Here is a 22,014-nt window from a genome sequence, read left to right as displayed (position 1 = left end):
AAAAAAAAAAAGGGACCCTAGAGATAGATTTAAACTGTCCCTGCCCTGTCCCCAGACCTTGGGTCCTAAACACATCCTGAGTCAGAGTCCCACCTCCTGATATCCAGGAAGTGATCCTCACCCTCTTCTCCATTCCTGACAAGGTTCACTGCATAGTTAATCATTCCAGACAGAAATCAACCAGGATTGCTGGTTATGCTTAGACAGACCCCCCAGATTCCCATACTATATAGGGAACTAACCAGACTGTCATCCCATTGTCTGACAAAACTCATAGTGGCTTGGGGACAGCCCAAATGAACATTAGGGGACTCACAAGAGGCTGGAACTTATCTCCTAAACAAAACTTTTTTTTAAAAGATTTATTTATTTATTATATATACAGCATTCCTTCTATGTATGTTTGCATGCCAGAAGAGGGCACCAGATCTCATTATAGATGGCCGTGAGCCACCATGTGGTTGCTGGGAATTGAACTCAGGACCTCTGGAAGAGCAGTCAGTGCTCTTAACCTCTAAGTCATCTCTCCAGCCCCTAAACAAAACTTTTAATCTAAGCATTTTCCTTTAATCTGATAACTGATATTCTGTCTTGCAGGGTTAACTCATCTGAACAACAGCAATATTACTGGACCCCTGAGACTACCTGGTGGGCATGAATCAATGGTTTGACAAAACGTACCTGTTCTGATGTTTTCCAAACTGAGAAATTCCTTTTATTCATCTTAGTAGATGTTGATCTAGATATGTTGATCAGGACCTAGAGGTATTAAAAGTTTCCATTTCTGAATTAAAACAACAGTTAGATTACCTTGCAGAAATGGTTCTACAAAATTGGAGAGGTTTAGACCTCTCATGAGAAAAAGGAAACTATATATGGCTTTGGGAGAAACCTGTTGTTTCTATGCTAATTGATCAGGAGTAATAAGAAAAATATTGCCATAGTTGGAGAAAACCTCAAAAAAAAAAACCCTCAAAAAAGAGAGAGAAAAAAAAACAAAGAGAAAAAAAACAAAGACAGAAATCAAATAATTAGTACCAATTTCTGTTCTCTTGAGCCCCCTAGCTAAATACTAATAGCACTGGATTAATCTTTAGTTCTCATTCTGATTGGATTAACAGCAGGATTCTTCATCTTAAACTATGTGGCCAATTATGTATCAATTCAATAAAAATTAATGGCCCCTGGGACCAACTACACCTCTTTAAAGCAAGATGAGGCCACAATCTGACTCATTTGATAACACTAGTGGGGAAACTAACAGAGCCCCAGACTTTAATAGGCCCGTCAGACTATAGCACAACTGACAGACATCATGATGGAAGTACCATTCAGGTCATAAACAGCATGTAGACAGCACCATCTGCTAAATAAAACAAAGACCTACTCCATCAAAGTCCATAGTTCTAGGAAAGTCTCTAAATGTACTAACCTTGCATTTTTGGCTTCTGTAGTTCTACTTCTAGCTAACTGTTCTTGTTAAATGAAGTATGTCAACCCAGAAGATGGCTTTTGTGCTTAAAAATTTACCCTGAGAAAGGCTCAGAGCTACACTGGGATCCAGAACACCCACTGTAGTTATTGGCTGGCTAACAAAGGCTTTCTACAAGTTTAAACCCATGTCTATGAGACCAGAATTATCCAGACAGCAACATACAGACAAAACTATAGGCCAATGTATGATTGATCAATACATATGAAAAGAGCAGCAAATTAAACTTACTATGACCAAGTGGGATACATTCAACAAATGCATGATGGTTCAATGCACTGAGTAACCACATCAATGAAATGAAGGACTGTAAACCATACGTGTGCAAAATATGTTTGATAAAATTCAACACCGTTTCATAATAGAACTGAAAAACTGGGAATAGAAGGAATATATTACAACATAATAAGACCTTTATAATAAGACGATAGTTAAAAAGTCAAAGGAAACAAGCTGAAAAGACTTCTTTCTAAGATCAAGAACAAGAGAGGCATGTTATCTTTCACCACTTTTATTCAGTACAATGCCAGAAATCCTAGCAAGAACAATAAAAACAGAAAAACAAACAATCATTCGGACTGAAAAAGAAGTCAAACTGTTGCTGTTTTGAGGTTACATGTATATCCACCAAAACCAAAACAAAATTAGAATGAGCAAGTACATTCTGAAAAGTTGAAGAATACAAAATTAGCATGCAGAAATTGCCTGAAATAAAAACCAAGAAAGCAATTCGATTTACATTATCTATAAAAGTAAAATTTTAAAAATAAATTTAAAAAACCGGGCGGTGGTGGTGCACGCCTTTAATCCCAGCACTTGGGAGGCAGAGGCAGGCGGATCTCTATGAGTTCGAGGCCAGCCTGGTCTAGAAGAGCTAGTTCCTGGACAGGAACCAAAAAAGCTACAGAGAAACCCTGTCTCAAAAATCCATAAATAAATAAATAAAATTTAAACAAATATGCAAAAGATCTCTATAGTAAGATGTATAAAACACTGATGAAAGAAATTAAAAGGGATATAAAAATATGAGAAGCCACCCCATGTTCATGGGTTGGAAAAATCAACACTGTTAAAATGTACTAGCAAAAGTGATTTGCAAATCTGATTTAATTCCTATAAAAATACTACAAATGCTCTATACAGAACTAGAAAAAATGCAGTAATAAAATCACATGGGCTGGGAGGTGGTGGTACACACCTTTAATCCCAGCAGAGGCAAGCTGATCTCTTTGAGTTCAAGGCCAGCCTGGTCTACAAAGCAAGTTCCAGGACTGTTTCACAAAGAAACACTGTCTCGAAAAACAAAAACAAACAAGCAAAAAATAAAAAATTCAAATGGAACCACAAAAGCCCCCAAGAAACCAAATATATGCCAAATAGATAGAACAAAGTAGGAGGAACTATATTTCCTGTCTTTAAATCAAACTGCAAAGCTAGATTGATTTTAAAAAAAATTAGTGTGATATGATATAAAAAAGGACACACAAACCAACTACAAATAATAGAATCTAGAAACAGCCTACACATCTATAATCAACTCTTTTCTAACAAAGTTGCTAAGAACACACAATGGAGAAAGAGCCGTCTTTGTAGTAAACAATACTGGGAAAAATTGATGGCCACAGGTAGAAGAATCTCTGGAAAATTACAAAAGTCAACTATCTCTCACTAATTACAAAAGACCAACTTCGAATATATTAAAGGACTATATGTATCACCTAAAATGATGAAACTACTAGAAGAAAAGTAGAAAAAATGTTTTAAGACATTGAAACTGACAGGAAATTTTAGAAAGGACAATAAAAGCAAAAGAAGCAAAAGCAAAAATTAAAATGGGGTAACATTTCACTAAATTTTCTGCATAATATAGGAAAGCAGAATGCAGAGACAGTCTACTAAATGGTGAAAATACTGGTGGTTCATATATCTGGCAAGGTTCTGATACACAGACTTTATTAGGAACTGCAAAACACTCAGAAAATCCTCCAAAAAACACATTTAAAAATGAACAATATGCCTGGATAGGCATTTGCCAAAAGAAAACAAACATAAAAGTGGACAACAGGTGCTTGAAAAAATGCTTCACACCACTAACCTTTAGCAATAAGAGATGCCACCTGACACCAATAAGCATTGCTATTATCAAAAAGATTAAAAATAAGACATGCCAGTGAGACTGTGAAGAAAAAGATATTTTACTCTGCTCATGAGAATGCAAATTGATACACATACTATAGAAAACAGTATGGAGGATCCTAAAAATACAAACGGAACTACCATATGATCTAGGAATTCCACTATTAGGTATACTTCCAAAGGAAATTAAATTAGCATGCTAAAGAGCCATCTGCACTCACACACTCAATGCAGTACTGAAATTCACAATAGTCAAGAAATAGAAGAAAAACCGAAAGTATTCAAAAACTGATGAATGGCCGGGCGATGGTGGCGCACGCCTTTAATCCCAGGCAGAGGCAGGCGGATCTCAGTGAGTTCGAGACCAGTCTGGTCTACAGAGGTAGTTCCAGGACAGGTTCCAAAGCCACAGAGAAACCCTGTCTCGAAAAAACAAACAAACAAACAAACAAACAAAACCCTGATGAATGGATAAAGTTATGGTTCATGTACAGGATAAAATATTATTCAGTCACGAAAGCCATTCTGCCATTCCTGACAACAGGGCTGGAACTAGGGATCAGTATGTTAAATAAAATAAAGCAGGCACAGAAAGACAAATGCCTTATCATTTACACATATGTGCAATCTGAAAAGGTTGACCTCGAAGTTGAGAGTAGAATTGTTGTTACAAAAGGCTAGGGAGAGTATGGGGTAAAGCTAATTAACAGTTACTAAGTTTCATTAGGAACTAGAAGTTCTGGTATGTTCCTATATGGTAGGGTAAGTACAGATAACAATAACGCACTATATTTAAAAAGTCTGGAAGAAAAGACTTTTAAAGTTTTTAGCAGCAAAAAAAAGATAAATGCTTGAAATGAATATGTTTAACTACATTTGAAAAGCACAGAAGTTATACATATACTACACATTACATCAGGTTAGGCCATTAAAATATAAATTCATGTTTTTATGTATCTCTTAAAAAGAATACTTAAATGGTAGAGGAAAATAACAGCATTTTAAAAGATGTAGACACATTCAAATGATCATATATTGATGAAAGGAATACAAAATGTTATTTCCATTGTGGAAATCAGTTTGGCAGTTCCTTAAAAGCTAAACAGAATTATCATCACGTTCCCAAGCAATTCCACTTCTAAGCACATTTGCAAAGGAAACTGGGGACTCCCACAAGTACCTGTACTGTGATGTTCAATGCAGCACTGGTCATAATAGCCCAACTGTGGGAACAGCTAAAGTGCATATCAATAGATGAAATGCCAGAAACTTAGATGGTTTTCGACTCTCAAAATTACCACTCGGGCAGGAAGACTGATTTCTTTGTTTGGCACCAATATATACACATATCCCAAACTCACCCTTCTCCTTAGCTGATACTGGAAAATTCCAGGCCATCAACTGATTAAGTGTGTGCTCCACAGGGCATTTGAGAAATAGAATGTTTCCAAAGGATTTGGTCCGACTGCACTGTGAAGAGCTCCAGTGAGACAAGTACTCACAGCTGGTATTAAAGGCTAGGGGAGATCTGTGGATTAAAAACAGTTACATAGAACTTCAAAAATCTCCTAAATCAAAGTGGCACATTGCAAGAAAAAAAAGCCCACTGCTTTCCCCCCTAATTCACAAAGATGGAAATCATCCTTCATTTTTATTCCTAGGAATATGAAAAATAGGTTCACATCTGACATTCATAAAAATTAAACCAGGACTAGCTGTTAAAATTTAGGATATATTCCAGCATATTGATATTTTTTATTTAGATCTTACCTAGATACATGACGTTTGGAAAAGGAGGGTCAAAAGAAAGATCATAGGCACATTCGTGTGTGTGTTACTTACACACACACACACACACACACCCTCCAGAGATTATAATCTCTATTATTTCCAGTGTTGGGCAGCAAATTGCGACTAATCAAAGCAAAAGACCTGCAAAAGGCCTGGGGAGTAGGAAAGGCAAAGGTAGTATCAAACCCCAACCTATACCTGTTGTTCTATACTGCAACCCTCTGCTCTCAACCTAGCTTTTGTTATATAAACGGTAGGCTGAGGTAGAATAGCAGCATGGCTTCAAACAGTAAACTGAAAATAAGCAGGATAGTGAGGATGGGGAGATGAATTGCTTACTAACTATGCACTATTAAAGGACTTTGATATCTGGTGGTTGTGTCACACACACAGCCATGCCCTGACCTTAAGAATCAGCAAGAATAGGGGAAAATGACCAAATCAAAAGTATTGGGCAGAAAACAAAAGCAAGGGTGAGAACCAACAATCAAGCAAGTAGAAGAGTTGATATTAATATTCAGTTTCTGTAGGTGATCCCAAGCCCTCCTGAGGCCCAGACTGTAGGGATAGAAAAACCTCATTGGAAGTAGTAAATCTGGTACTCCTGGATAGGGAGGGTGCTAATAAGGATACAAAGCAGGAACTCTCTTGGGGATTAAAAACCTCAAGGCATCCTAGTGAGACAACAGATGTGAAAGGCTACTCAAGAGTGACATGAAGGCAACTGTATTCTCCTCCTCCAAAGTCTGCCATCACCCACTTCCCCAGAGTTGTCAGGATAGAGAACCCTCACTTGAAACTCTACAACCTCCAGAGAGTCAGAAGCACAGTCCTGTCTTCTTGGTCACAAAATGATTTATTTTATTCCCTGAACATGTTGAAACGAAAAGATCTTCCAATCTGTGAACCCGTTTGTTTGTGCCACCCCCATCATTAAATGGACAGACCGCGATCATGGCTATCTTTACATTGTTCATCTCTGACTACAATTCAACTGAAGAACTGGGACAATGTTTTCATCATGTTTAGCATGCAACTTTATTAAAAACACGCAAATGGAATACAAAAATACACTCATATCAGTGTAACGCACAGAAATATAGCTTATTTAGGGTGAAAAGGTTCAGTACTGGGTTACATTACAGATACAAAAAATACCAATTTATATTATAGATAAGCACAATAAAAACCAACAAGTGTTTACTCTCTCAAGATGACTAGCATCCATAAAATTGCCTCCCTCAACACAGAGAGTATATCAAATTTATACTTATAATATGCATTAGATTTATATTGGAAAGACAAAAATGCTCAAGGTTTTGTGAGAATATACAGCTATTCAGAGTTTGAGTATTAATCGGATAACTTTATCTCTCACATCAGGGTCACTGTGCTCTGCTAAGTCACTGAGTTTCTGGTCAAACTCTTTTGCCTCATGGAATATGGAAATAAGTTCAGATTTAGTGAACATTTCCTTGGTAAACAGCTTTGCCCTCTTTTTGAACTGGAAATTTATATTCTCAAATATATCAATGATATGTAGAATATTAGCCTTTGACTCGTTCTTATGAAAGAGAGCAACCAGTGACGACAATACTTCAGCACTGATCAGTTCTCTTGTATTGGCTTGGTTCTTTGACAAATATAAAATAACCCTTAAAATCTGAAATTTGATTTTGACACTTCCTTTACTTAACAATGTGATAAAATAGCGAACGTAATTGACAATCACGTGGTGGTAATCAAATTTTATACTCAGGCTCGCTAACAGTTTTAGTTCCTCAACTTGTACAGAGCAGTTCAAAGGACAACAGAGTATGTCCCTACAAACTTTATTTACATGTGCTTCATTCTCTTTTGCTTCATCAGAAGCATCGGTGCTGACACTCACATTTAAATTTCGAGGGTACTTTTTAGCATTTGGATTATTTACAAAATTTTCAATCATAACAGTAATACCAACATCATGAACGATATCTTGAGTAAATGGGTAAGCAGGACTGATGCCCATTATCATTGTAGCTATCTCATGAATAAAAGGATCCCTAGTTAACCTAAGTAGGTCAACAAGCTTATCAAACTCTACAGGCTCTAAACTAAAGGTACGCGATTTACAGCGACAGGTCTTTGGGTTGGGTCCATACTTTTCTCTTTCCCGGATTTGTTCTTTTATTTCAGCTAAGGTCTGGAAGTAAGGTCCTTCAAAAGGTGGAATCTTGGTCAATGGTCGAACACCCAGAGGAGTTTCAATTAAGGTATCAACCAGAGTCCAGTTCCCTTCTGGAGGTAAAGATCGTTCACCTTCCTCAACTGGAACTAGGACAATAAACCTGCCCCTTGCCCATGCTGCTGCTTTTTTTTTTAAAGTAAAGTCGAATGTATCTGCGGGTTCAGGTTCTTCCTCAACTTTAAGTGGGGGCTGATAAACTTGAAGAGGGTATTCATCTTTAGGCCAGAACCAGGACCCTACACTAGGCTCTTCTCCAGTCCAAAACCAGGAGCACACATATTCATCATCATCATCAGTGGTGTTGATGACAATACTAGTTTTGCTACCAGCCCCAGATTTGACACAGATCTCTTTCTTTATCTCAGGTTTGTGTTTCATATTGCCCTTATCACTAGCCTTGGCTGAGCACTTGCTAGACGCCTCAATAGCAGCGTCAACCTTGACTTCAGACTTGGTTACCGTAATGACCACAGACATAGGCGAGGCATCTGACTTGGAGTGAGGCACTAACCCAGGCTCTTTCAGGAGCTCTGTCTTAGTCTGAGCCTTGACTATAATACTAGTCTTATCTTTCTTTTTTTTCACTTTCCATGTCACAGTTTCAGGCTCAGTGTGAGTCACTGTTTGTGTCCTGGCCATTGCTTTACCCCTAGCCTCAGTCTGGTTCCCCAATTCTTCTTTTGGTTCTGTCTCAACCACTTTCTTGGTCTGACTCTTGGCTTTTCCTTTTTTGCTTCCAGGTTTCGCGGAAGCTCCAGTTTCTTCTCTACCTTTCGCTTTAGCTGTAGAGCCAATCATGTTTCAAGATAAAGCAAAACCCTTATATGCCCTTATCTCAGCTTTGCCTGAAAGTCAGTCCCAAGTTGGTGTTTTCACATACAGTCCAGTAGTCAGTCAGCCCCCTTTCCAACTAGAGTTTCTGCCAATGATATAGACAGCATGCTGAGGAAGCTCACTCAAGATAAAGGATAGCTGTGCTTGGGCGCAGGCCTGTGGAGGGTGGTGGTCTTCAGCCACTCCAAGGCCACCAGATCTGGCACTGAAGTTGGACCTAGGGGTGGAGGAAGGAAATGGGGCTTTAAGTCTCTTCCAATTTTTTTTCTCCTCATGCTGATTAGCACAGAGTGATATTTAAGTATGGAAATTCAGTGCTCTATAGGGGAGAAATAGACAACTAACAAACTCCTGCTTTCATTTCGCCCATTGTCTACACCTCCATGTGCTGCCAACTGTCTTTCCAGACACAAATAAGGTCAGGGAGAATAGGAAAGAGGGACGGACATGAGAGGCTACAGAATCCCTAGGCTGTTTCCTGCCCTGGGATGGAGCCAACCAAATCTTGCCTATTCCATCCTCAAGGAATCCCCACATTCATACTAACCTGCACTGATGTGAAGTAATTTTCTCTCTGCTTTGCTTCCACTGGCGACGGGCCCCGCAGTCGATCCGGTGGACCCTATATACAGACAAAGCGGACAGAGAACCTAAGCTCTTCAGACAGTTTGTCTAGCTTTTCCCTTCCTGGTCCTCATCTCTACACATTACTCATCTTCAAATCTGTTCCTCCTCCTCCTCCCTTAAGGCCCACCATTTTCCTCTGCAGTGATTATTCTGGTAATTCCCTGGTTGAAAATTAGATAACAACAAGGTGTTGGAGCAAAACAAGGCAGAGGGCATGGAAAGACAGATCTGCATCCTGGGTCTAGCTCCAAGGTAACGAAGACTCCTAAGGAAATTCACAGACCAAATAGGGGTCACTGATAAACTGACAAAACCGAAGGATGTAAGTTTCTAGTGTCAGTGGCCCCTGTGTCTCTAGCGTCACACCAACCTGAGAAACTCTTCATTATTTCCTAGGTTCCAGTCGGGTTATTTTTACAAATATTCAGTCAACAGTTATATAAGCCTATGAATATGTCCTACCAATGGAAATTGGCAAATAGGAGAACATCACTAATGAATTTATTTTAGAAGACAGCATCGAAGGTATAAACCCTTTTTGGATGTAGATACTTGCTCTGCAAAGGGTTCTCTGATTCCCTTTCTTTTGCGCCCCCCCTCCCCCGGAATCTCCACAATCGCCTGCTGTCTGCTATGCTCTTAAAGCTTGAAAATTTCCATGAAGACAACTAAGTCATCCCTGCAAGGTCACAGTGTTGTCAGCAGGGAGGGTAACGCCTGACAGTAACAGGAAGCTGCAAAGTAACAAAAAGGACTGTTTTCAATTTTCTTACAGGTTATAATTCTTTCTCCTCCCCCACACACCTATCATATTCTGCAATATAGGTGGGGGAATGGAGAGCATATCTGGAAGGCTGGCACAGAGATCTAGAAATTGTTTTAGAGCCCTACCTATTCTTGGAGTTTTTTCCTACTATAAAGAAACCAGGTCAGGTTTGTTTATCTTCTCCCCTCCCCTGATGCCCTGAAACATGGAGAGCTGCAAACTTGGCAGCACACCTATCCACACAAATGAATGCTTGCTAGCCCCAAATCAAATGAAAACAATGAGCAAGATGTGGTTAAAGGTCAGATAAACAACCAGAACATGAAACAGTCTTCCATTCCAAGACTTAAATGCCCCCACATTTGAAACCTCCTGTACACTCCCTCCCTGATTCTCAAGGTGCCTCAACTGCCCTCCCCAGCTATGGCAGCCCTGCTTCCTCTGACAAGTACCCCATCTCCCCAATGCATAATGCCATTACAGCCATTACAGCCATCTCCCTTCCCGAACGTAGTCGGAAGTGAGGCGAGTTGGAAACGTAAATAGCTTTTTACCATCCCCCCCCCGCCCGCTTCTGGCTCCCCCCCTCCCTTTTCCACACCCAGGTCACAAAATCCCGACGCAATCTCAGAACCCGCATTCACAGCCCCAAGCATTGTCCTCCTTACTAACCTGTTCAGCCTCGGAGGCTGTTTTGCGTGTCTCCAGAGGTGTCTCGCCTCAAGGAATGGAGGCAGGCAAACGCAAGCGGCAGTCAGGTGCGGGGAGCAGAGACAATGGCGGCCACTGTATTTAGGGGCTGGCCGAGCACTTGGGACAAAGATGCTTACTTTACTTGATGAAGGGCCATGACTAGCAAACTACTATCACCTTTCGGCAGGGTCTCTCCATTGCCGCAGGCTCGTCAGGAACCCACTCGAAGAGACGAAACACCTTCAGCCTACATTCGCCGGGACGCACTAGGCGTGGCTGCGTCGCGTTACGGAAGCCCGCAGAGGGCGGGGCTGGGGTTGCTAAAAGGAGATCCGGCTTAGGGAAGTGGAGTGATACTTCTGCTCTTGATAAATGGACCCGTTTCTCCCACCCTGTAGCACCAGGGTTCTGGTGCCAAGTAGGAAAAACAGCGCAAAACATCAGAAAGGAGATTGTTGCCAAATGTCTGTATTAGCTTCCCGCTTGGGAGTGCCTCTCATCAAGCTCGCCATGCCTTGCCGTTGTCACATATACTATGCATACGACTTTCATGCTGTGACGTCAGGAAAAAAAGCTGTGGTTTAGCGCGGAAGGATAGCAAAGAAAAGGATAGCGAGAATTCTAGTGTTTATACACTCGTCACTAAACTCCAAAGCCCACCAAAGTGGGCTGATTAAGTAGGGGAGGGACCCAAGGTAGAAAAGCAGGGGCTGAGTTAGAAGTAGAAATGCTAAATTATCCCCTCAAAATTATAATCCGTTCCTTTTACAAGGAAAATCCTCTAGCGATGCACTTGTAAATGCTTGGTTACATAAAATGTGTGGGCGTAGTGGCAGAGCCTAATAAAAAATCGCTCCCATTTTATTTTTCCTCTTGCTATCTCTTGAATGTTTTGCTCTTATTGCCTGGCATACTTCTTGCTTTGAAGCTGTCTTACATAACATGAGATAAAGATATAGGAAAAACAGTGGTGGAGAAAAACAGCAGTCCCTCACCACCTAAAGATGCAGCAGTGACTTAGATTTGATCTGGGCACAGGGAAAACAACTACATTCTTAATGAAGAGAAATAATACCAAAATATCTTCGTATCTATGAACTGACACCAGTCCCTGCTCTATGGATTCCCTGATCCACCATATTTCTTGCCCCCCAAATCTGTGATTATATAAACTATTTAATTTTGAATATTGGGCCTCATGTTTGTATTATATATTTGAAAATAAATTTAATGAAAATAAGCCTTAGAATTAGAAAGCATTTTAGACAAGCATACCGTATGTTCTCAAAAATGTTCCAGCACATCAGTCCGACACAATTCAACACTAAACTGAGTTGTCGACCATAGTCTATTATATGGTAAGAAGAATTTTTCCTACTTTAGGGATGATTATAATTTTGAAATTGCTTTAGTAAAAGTAGATTGTTTTCCCTCAGTATATGAAAGAGAGATTTCTGAAGTTCCTTTAGCCACTCACTGCACAATCTACATTACCAGAAAACCTGATAATGTTATTAGACTGGAGGTTAACTTTTGGAAGGAATGACTGGGCCATAAGGAACCATAATGAGTGATGATGGTCAGTCTCACCAGACCATTTTCAGAGCCCAAAAAACAGAGATGCAAATCTATTTGGTGGGAGGTTCAATAAAACTTGATTGTAAAAATAGGTGGTAATAGTCCCTCTAGATGGGCCAGCTCAGGACCCTAAAAACAGTCCAAAAAGAAAAAAAGAGAAAGAAAGAAAGAAAGAAAGAAAGAAAGAAAAGAGGTGGTAGTTGCCAATTCTGGACAAGTCTACTCAAACCAACTTCAGAGATTTCTTGGCCATGGAAACATATACAAAGTGCTGTCACTCTTTCCCACAGTGACCTTTAAGATTAAGCTTTAAGATTGTCTGCAAACAGCTAAACATACACTTGCATCTTTGACAACATTTGTTGCCAGTTGCTTTGTTGTTGTTGTTGTTGTTGTTGTTGTTGTTTTTGAGACAGGGTTTCTCTGTGTAGTTTTGGAGCCTGTCCTGGAACTCACTCTATAGACCAGGCTGGCCTCGAACTCACAGAGATATGCCTCCCGAGTGGTGGGATTAAAGGCATATAACCACCACACATACAATTAAAGAAAAGACAGTCCCATTAACAAACGATGGAGGAAAAACTGCATTTCCATATGTAAAAGAATAAAACTAGATTTACCCTCCCCCTCCCCCACACACACAAATTGAAAATGCCTGAAAGGTCTTCACATTATCCCTCAAACTTTGACAATGCTAGAGGCATACATATGGGACAGAAGTGATAGAAGCCTAGGCAGGGTGTTCTTTAAAAGGACTCTATTATCAAAATAATTATCAAAAATTAACAAATAGAATTCTATGAAATTAAGTATGCCCTTTGCAGCAGAAAAGTTATAAGCAGAATAAGGAGATAACTTTCAGAAAAACAAGAAGATTCTGTCAGCTATATTTCAGACAGAGGTTAATATTCAGAATACATAATTAATTGCAGAAACTAAATTTGAGAGATCTTTACTCCTCTCATCAGTAGGGTAACACATTGAACAGATAGTTCTTAAAGGAAGGAACACAAATGACCCATAAATACTTGAAAATGTATTCAACCTTAACTGTCAGGGAAATAGAATTAAAACTACTTTGAGATTCCTTTCCACCCTTGTCAGAAAGGCTCATGTTTAGAAAATAAATGTTTCCCTGATACTTCCTAGAGCACCAGGAACCAAACACTGGATAGTCCAGAGACCCAGGATAGAAGCAGCAAAAAAGTGAAATGATTCCTAATGATATAGTGCTAACCTCATGGAAAGGAGCCTAGCATAATCATCATCAGAGAGGCTTCATCCAATAAATGATAGAGACAAATGCAGAGACCCACAGTCAAACTCAGGGAATCTTGTGGAAGAAGGGGAGAAAGGATTGTAGGAGCCTGAGGGGTCAAGAACACTACGAAAAATCCCATGGAATCAACAGACCTGGGCTTATAGGGGCCCACAGTGTCTGAAACAACAACCAGCATGGGACTTACCTAAACCCTCTGCATATCTTCTTGTGGAAGTCCTAACAGTGGGGAACAGGGGTTGTCTATGACTCTTTTTCAGCTCTTGGTACTGTTTTCCTTCCACTTGATCCCCTTGCCCAGCTTTAATATGAAGGTTTGTGCCTAGTCTTATTGTAACTTGTTATGTCGGGTTTGATTGGTATCACTGGGAGGCCAGTCCTTTTCTGAAGGGAAATGGGGGAGGAGTGGATTAAGAGGGGAGGTGGGGGAGGAGAGGGGAGGAAGAGGAGGGAGGAGAAACTGCAGTTTGGATGTGATATATGAGAGAAGAATAAATTGAAAAAAATTAAAAATAAGAAAAAAAAGAAAAGAAGGGAGTACACCTAGCTGTTGTATAAAATGTGTCCTTTGTACACAAAGAACTTTGTCATTCAGAACATCCTAGGGACTATAGACATCATGACCATTTCCAAAGTGACATCTCCAGTGCTTATGTGCTTCCACACTGTATGTAAAGTTACCATGTGAGTTATGTCATCCCCTGCAAAAATATTCAGGAATTGATTTTGTGAGGCCCCATGACCCTACAGTCTATGCAAAAATATGATTTCTTGGGCAGGGGGAGACCCAAACAGAATGAAAACTATGAAAAAATCAAGCTAAAGGAAAATTTTACTCTTCATACTTTTGTATGTGTGCATATATAATCATTTATGTGATAAATGATTAACCCTAGTTTCCCACAAGATGTGCATTTTCATAAGAAATATCTGATATGTATAACTAATTTTAAACCTTTTTAGCTTTTATATGTATGAGTTTTTGCCTGCATACATACGTAAATATATATGTTTACATATATATTTATATATACATGTGCGTGGCTGGTATACACAGAAGGTAGAAGGCAATGGATCCCCTGGAACAGAAGTTACCGGTGGCTGGGTGCTGCAAACTGAATTGGGGTCCTCTACAAGAGCAGCCAAGGAGCTTAACTACTGACCTAGCACTCTAACCCATCTATAACTGATTGACAACAAGATGGACTTTCTCATTTGTTGTATTTTTGTGTTGCTGTGTTCTTCTTTTTGAGTCAAGATCCCACCATGTAGCAAAGGCTGGCATGAAAGAGTCAATTCCCATTCCAGTCCCTTGAGTGCCACCAGACATGGCTGAATATAGGGCATTTCCTGTTTGATTTTTAATCTATCTCTCACAGTTTTAGACTGGTCTCAAACTTGCTATGTAGCCAAGGTTAGCCTTGATCTCCTAATCCTCCTTGCCTCTAATTTCCTACTGCTGAGATTACAGGCATATACCACAACACACAATACATGGGGCATGTCACTGAACCAAAATGAGCCTAATGAGTTTCTATAGCACTTCTTTCAAAGGACTAAGCCAGTAATTAATGTAACCATTCAGACAATAGTTGTTCCTTAGGAAATGTAAGTTCAAGTCTGTTAACACCAAGGTAATATTTATACATAGTTTAACTTTACCCGCCTTTGTGGTACGGAATAATGACCAGGGCCTTACATAAGCTAGAATCTCAATATGCAGCCAAGGCTAGCCTGGAAGTTATTATTCTTCTGTATCCACATTGCAAGTACTAGGATTATAGCCGTGACTGATTTGTCTGTTTTGAGATGTCAGTATATGCTGCAGAGGCTGGCTTTGAACTCCTCATCCTGCCTCAGCCCTCTGCCAATAGCTGTAAGCCACAGCTGACAGTCTCACTTCTCCACGATCCTCCCTCCTCTGTTTCCTTTAGGGTATAACAGTTATCACCATTTAAGATGCAATACATTTGACTTGTTGGTTTATTGTCTTCTGCTATAAAAAAAAAATCTGTTCCATACTAGTCTCTGGCTTAGAATAAAGAGTGTGGCACACTCTATCATGATCACTTACTATTCTAAAAATGAATAAAAAAGAACTGTGAATGAATGAATGAATGAATGCCACAGGCCCTGAAAGTAATGTAGAGAGGAAAGGAGTCCTATACACTGCTGGTGGTAATGTAATCTAATAATGACATTTGGAAGACAGTTGTTCCTCACACTAAAACCTGAACCACCATATGACCCAGCTCTATATTTCCTGGGTATAAACACTAAAGGACTCTTCATTACTACCCCAAGTAGCATGCAGGACCATATTCATTGCCGCACTGTTCACAACAGCTAAAAATTGAGTCAGCCTAGATTTCCATTAGCACATTAATGGGTAAAGAAGGTGTAGTATGTAGACACAGTAGAATCTTATTCTACTCTAAAGATGTGGTAGCCCACATATGACTCAGTTTCCATTTGGAGTCAATTCTGACTTCAAAGTCATTTGAGTTCAAGCGTGCCTGCTCTGCCTGCATCCTTGAGGGCTGTGAGAAAGTTCTGATTAAGCCCATGGAAAGAGCATTTTGCCCATGGGAAAAGAACACATTATCTATTAAGAAGTAGAAAGCAGAAACTGGAAAAGAACACATTATCTATTAAGAAGTAGAAAGCAGAAACTGCTTGCCGCTAGCAGAATTCACAGGAGTGATATGAACCTGCTTATACTTTCTCCCAAGGACAGTGCAGGGAGGAGGTTAGCTGACTGTACAGCTCTTTGTTCTGCCTTCTGCCCTTAATCTGTAAAAATGCAAATTCTGAAATAAACTCTGAGCCCTTTGGCTGCTTTGACATCACCAAACAGAGCTCCTGATTCTATCCTGTGTTTTCTGTCTCAGTTTCTTTCATCTGACATTTCATCACACCCAATCGAGAAACCGAGCTAACTCTGTTAAAGCAGGCTCTGACATAAAAGCTAAAATAAAATAAAAATCATGTTATTTTTAGGAAAATGGGTGGAATAGAAATTTTTGGTGATTTTGTTCCTTGACAGTATTTATTTATTTATTTATTTACTATGTATACAATATTCTGTCAGTGTGTATGCCTGCAGGCCAGAAGAGGGCACCAGACCCCCTTACAGATGGTTGTGAGCCACCATGTGGTTGCTGGGAATTGAACTCAGGACCTTTGGAAGAGCAGGCAATGCTCTTAACTTCTGAGCCATCTCTCCAGCCCCCTCTTTGACAATTTTATATATTTATTTAGTGAATTATAGGTAGTTCACCCCTTTCTTCTTCCCCTTCCTCTCCCATTGAAACCATTCTTTCCAACAAATTATCCTTTCATGTCTTCTTTTTGTGCATAACCCACTGAATTTAGACAGTGGATGAACGGTCCACCTCTCTTTCAACAAACATTAATTGTCAACAGTCTCTAAGGGCCATTTGGAACTTCATGCTCTCCTCCTCATCCCCTGATGATATGCTGATGGGGGCTGACCTTGAATGGGTCTTGTGCCTATAACTACAGCCACAACAAGTTCATTAATGTAATGGCTATGCCATGCCAAAAGATATCTTTCTGCTCTACATCTCCCCATCTTATGACTCTTCTGAGCTTACTTATTCTGAGCCAGTTTGGTTGGTTATGGGCTTCTGCATTATCTTCCTCCATGACCATAAGAAGTTTCTTTGATGATGGCAGCTTAATTAAAAATGAATATTTAGATTAAACAAAACAATTAAAAATAAATATTTAGAAGGCATTTGACAACATGAGTGTTCAGCAAAAATCATAATAGTGGTGAACTTAAGTTTATTATATTAAGCAAGGTAATTTAGATTCAAAGAGCCAAATGCCACATTTTCTCTTATAGATGGATTCCTGATCTTAATTTTATATATGTGCATGCACAGGTGTGAGCATATGTCTGCAATGAATGGGGAACAATCGAGAATAAAAACATCATAGGAGAAGGGGGAAGGAAAGGAGACAGATAAGGGAACAGAATACACATGACATGAAAACAGAGGGAGCTAGTTTGGAGAAGGCGGGGAACTAGTAAAAGGGGTCCAGGGGATAGAGAGGGAAAGGATAAACAGCATCTGCACGAGAATTCCATACGGAAACTTATTTCTTCATTTTAAATTAACCACATATTTTTAAACTCCTGAAAGTGAAGAGAACGTACAAATGACAATTGGTAGGAAATCATGTCAAGCACAACAAATTTCAGGCATAACTTGTCAGCTGGTGGTTCAACACCTGTGTCTTCATTTATATGCCTAGCATTTAAAAACTTTGTGCCACGATTAGTTGAATTACAGAAAGGATGCCAGTTTGTTGTCTAAAGTACATGCATTTCAGAAATGGAGGAAATCCGTGTTTTGGTAAACAAATTTCACACATTTCCCATTTACTACCTTCCAGGAATTAAGAGCTACTTGCTAGTTGACACTCTGTGAAAGGTCCACAGAGCTGGCCAAAGCAAGGGTGTGCATCTCTGCAGTGAAAATAGGTGTCTGAATGCCTGCCTTCAAGAACTTGGGCATGGAGCAACCTAAGCCTCTCTGTGAGCAATGCTTCCCCAGGCAGCCTGAATCTGCTGATCCCAAGCAGGGACTGAAGGTTATGACACTCCTTTCAAGGCAACTTCCAGAAGAGGAAGGGACAGGAGTACAGATGAAAGCACACATGGGGAGCTGTGAAATGATCCCCTCGGCACCCCCTCATGTGCAAGTCATAAAACATGCAAAGGCACAGAGAGAAGTAAACTGTGTGCTCTCTTACCGCTTTTCCCTTCTCTGCAGATTCACTGGCCTGGTGGCAGCCCCTTTGAGGCCCTGATTGTCACATGCATGCTTCTTGCAAGCCTCCAATTCATCCTCGGTCTGGAGGAAAAGAGTTGGCATATTAGAAGAGCCTGGTACTCTGAGGTGCAGCCCCAGGCACTGTGACTCCAACTTGCTGAAGGCTCAGGGATGTTTATCTTTCCCCTCCTTGATTCCCAGGCCTCACCTGAAATGTATCAAGGACCTCATGCTCTCCAATGCAGCCCAGCTCATCCTCAAAGTATCTGGAGTGCGAGAAGGACAGGTAACCTCCCTACTAGACAGAGGCAGTGACCACAAAGTGCCACCATTTAACCTGTGCTACTCATACTGGGACATGTGTGCCAGACTTAGCACTATTGTCATGATGAAGAAAAAAAAACCCTGATAGAAACCACAATGTTTTTCATCACTTATGCCCAGAAGTCAAAGCAGAAATTGGGACATTCCTAATAGGGAACCTTTAAAAAAGCTCAAGAAAATAACAAGTGGAAATTAAAAATTACAAAATTTCCTATTGTTTGTAAATTGAGATATTAGCCATATCCTATAATTTACCTCTTTATGGTGCACAATTCAGTGGTTTTGTATATATTCAAAATAATATACAACTGTCATATTTATCAAAGTCCAGAACATTTCCCACATCTTAAAAAGAAAACGAAAAACAAACAACTCCTTAACTTTCAGCAGGCACTCCTGTATTTCGATTTCTAGATACTATAGTAACCACTAATCTGCTTCAGTGGGTCTGTCTTCTTATTCGAGATAGTCTCATGTATCCCAGGCTGTTCTTGAACTCACTATGTAGACTACAATGATCGTGTTAAGCTCCTGTCCCTCCTGTCTCTGCCTACCAAGCGCTGCAATTATATACATACATTTCAGAGCTAAGTTCTATCTGACTATTCACTTTGTTTTTGAGACACAGTCTCACTTTGTAGTCCTGTCGGGCGTGGAACTCCCTATATAGACACGACTGACTTTGAACTTAGATCCACTTGTTTTTGCCTCCCAAGTGCTAGGATTAAAAGCATGCAGCACTACACCAGACCTACATTTTCTTGTATGATGATTGATGTGAAGGTCTGTGCTCACTGTGGATGAGGCCACCCTGAGCTGGTGATCCTGGGTGCTCTGAGAAAGCAGGTTGAGCAAACCATGGAGTGTAATCCAGCGGGCAGCCAGGAGGCAGATCCTGCCTCCAAGTTCCTGCCTTGTGGTCCTCTCCTGACCTCCCTCACTGATGGGAGTTTGACCTCAGAGTTGCAAGCTGAAATAAACTCTTTCCTCTCCAAGTTGCTTTTGCTCGTGATATTTTAGCACATCAATGGAAAATTACTAAAGATAACAGGTAAAGTGTGCTACCACCAAAGCTGACCTCCTGAAGTTGAATCCCCAGCCCCAGTGGAAAGAGAAATCTGACTTCTGATAGTTGTCTTCCAATCTCCACCCACGCCTCATAGCATGCATATATAGAATATAAATGAATGTACTGAATTATTTTAAGGTGGTTCAGGTCTAAAAAATTTTACAGGATTTCTCATTCTCAAATTTTAATAATTTGTAATTAGGTGGAAATTCTTTATCAAACATAAACATATTTCTGATTTATTTAATTCACCTTTCATTTCTTTTGGAATTTTTTATTTTCTTGTCATTGAAAATTTATACAGTATATTCTGATCATATTTCTTTCCGACCTCCATCTCTTCCCAAATCTTCTCTGCCACCCCACCCATTTGACTCAAAGCCTTCTTTCTCTCTCTACTTTGAAAACAAACAGATAATTTTAAAAAACAAACAATCCAAAATTTAAAATTCAGGTCCTCATTCTTGGGCAACAAGTCCTTTAGCCAAGGAACCATCTCCTCAACTCAATATTAAAACATGTTATTTCTTTTTTTAGGGCTTATTCTATTTATAATTCTCTCTCTCTCCCTCTTACCTTCCCTCCCCCTTTCTTCCCTGCCCCCGTCTCTCTGTGTGTTTGTGTGTGTGTATGAGTGCAAGTTTTACCAAAGTCCAGAAATTGGTATCAGATCCTTGCAGCTAGAGTTACAAGTGGTTGTAAGCTATGAGTTTTGGTTGTTAAGAATCAAATTTGGGTCACGTGTTTCTTAAGTTGCTATTATAAGAAGGTTTGGGAATCCTGAAATAATGGGGTTAGAGGAAAACTGTAACACTAAACTATGCCCATAAAAATCAATAAAATATACCAAATAAAATTACTTATATATTAATAAATATTATAACTGAATATAGTAACCCATGTAGCCTCTGGTTTATTTTAACTGAGACCAGTGTTTTTTTGTTAAAACTTTTATGTATTCATTTATGTATTTATTTATTTATTTTGGTTTTTGACACAGGATTTCTTTGTCTGCAGTCAAGTGACTAGTCATGGAATAAAATTTCAAACATAATTTTCTGGAAGATAGCCTAGTTAAAAAATAAGAAAGGGATTTCTTTGAGTTGATTTTGTAAAAGAAGATTTAGCAGAGTCAAGTATGATGTATGTTTAATAAAATGGTATTATTAGAAAGTTTTGATCACCCTGGGGCAGTCCTCCCTGAATTAAGCTATTAAAAAATAAATTTGTGGTGTAGGAATTCCTTCTCTTTGTATGTGGCTTTTATTGGATAATGAATAAAAAAACCTGCCTGGGCCTAGTTGATAGGACAGGACTTAGGTAGGCAGAGTAGACAGAACTGAATGCTGGGAAGAAGGGCAGAGTGGCAGATACCATGGATCTCCTGCCTGAGATGGATGCTGGTTAGAATATTTCCAGTAAGCCACAGTCACGCGATACACAGATGAACAAAAATGGGTTAAATAAAGATGTAAGAATTAGCCAATAAAAAGTTAGAGCTAACGGGCCACGCAGAGTTTAAATGAATATAGTTTCTGTGTGATTATTTCGGGTGTAAGATAGCTTTGAGGACTCTCTTCCTGTTACAAACTTAATAGTAAATTTCATTGATTAAGTGTTGTGAGAAAATATTACTAGCCCAGTGACTCCTCTCTCATCTCAATTCCCATGCAGTAGAAAATATTTGTCTTTTTTGAGACAGGATCTCACTATGTAGATCTGGCTGTCCTGGAACTCACTATGTAGACCAGACTGACTTCTCACAGAGATTCACCTGCCTCTGCCTCTGTGTACTGGGAATAAAGGACTGTAGCACTCTGTCTGGCTAAAATATTTGTCTTTTTAGATGGTAATGATTTCCAACTGTTATTCAAGGAGGTGGATACTGTCATAAAGACTTTGTCCCTACTATCAAATACAGTCTAAATGCCTACATTTTCAAGCACAGAGGTCTTAAAATTGAACAAACTCTGACACCCACAAAATTAAAAGCTGGGGAGGGGGACATAGCAAGCCAGGGCTGCTGACCAATCAGAGAGGCCTTGCATAACACAGGGGACTGAAGTCACAGAGGGATGGGCGGGGCAAGGGGCGGGGCGTCCTGTGGAGCTTATAAACAGGGGGCTGTGCTAGGCCACACCAGTGAGATCCACTCTCTAGCAGGGCACTCAGACGTTTATCTACCAGACATCTTGTACCACACAGGTGAGAACCTGGTGCCCAGGAGGACCAGGCAAGATGGGGCCTGCCGACATTCAGGCGGTAGTACTTTGTGGCTGAGGACATCTTATTTCGAAGCCCACTTCACAGTGACTTTGTTTCCCATGTTGCTGTCTGGAGCGGGATCCTGGGAGTCCCACCTTAGAAGGCCTAAGGGGACAAGCAACTCC

General features: G+C 39.9%; 2 protein-coding genes across 3 annotated transcripts in view; both read right to left on the bottom strand.

Moving 5' to 3' along the window:
• Nucleotides 1-9,105, bottom strand: part of Gprasp1 (G protein-coupled receptor associated sorting protein 1) — a 75,329-nt gene extending 66,224 nt beyond the window's left edge. For both annotated transcript variants that reach the window (XM_026778251.1, XM_026778253.1), the window contains exons 1-2: nucleotides 9,031-9,105; nucleotides 4,990-5,156 (exon numbers count right to left, since the gene is read on the bottom strand). The gene's annotated coding sequence lies outside the window, so the exon portion shown is untranslated. The remainder of the gene's footprint in view (nucleotides 1-4,989; nucleotides 5,157-9,030) is intronic.
• Nucleotides 6,270-9,107, bottom strand: Armcx5 (armadillo repeat containing X-linked 5). The gene is made up of 2 exons (XM_026778254.1): nucleotides 9,031-9,107; nucleotides 6,270-8,700 (listed from the first exon to the last, which is right to left on the bottom strand). Exon 2 carries the CDS (start codon nucleotides 8,445-8,447, stop codon nucleotides 6,759-6,761), a length of 1,689 nt encoding a protein of 562 aa, XP_026634055.1. The 5' UTR covers nucleotides 8,448-8,700; nucleotides 9,031-9,107; the 3' UTR covers nucleotides 6,270-6,758.
• Between the last annotated feature and the right edge of the window lie 12,907 nt (nucleotides 9,108-22,014).

The sequence above is a fragment of the Microtus ochrogaster genome, unplaced genomic scaffold (genome assembly GCF_000317375.1).
Source record: "Microtus ochrogaster isolate Prairie Vole_2 unplaced genomic scaffold, MicOch1.0 UNK116, whole genome shotgun sequence".
In the NCBI taxonomy this organism is placed as follows: Eukaryota; Metazoa; Chordata; class Mammalia; order Rodentia; family Cricetidae; genus Microtus; species Microtus ochrogaster.
This window is presented reverse-complemented; position numbering and strand designations above follow the sequence as displayed.

Excerpts from the sequence above, each read along its gene's own strand:
- Armcx5 (XM_026778254.1), bottom strand. The coding sequence starts at position 8,447 with ATGATTGGCTCTACAGCTAAAGCGAAAGGTAGAGAAGAAACTGGAGCT.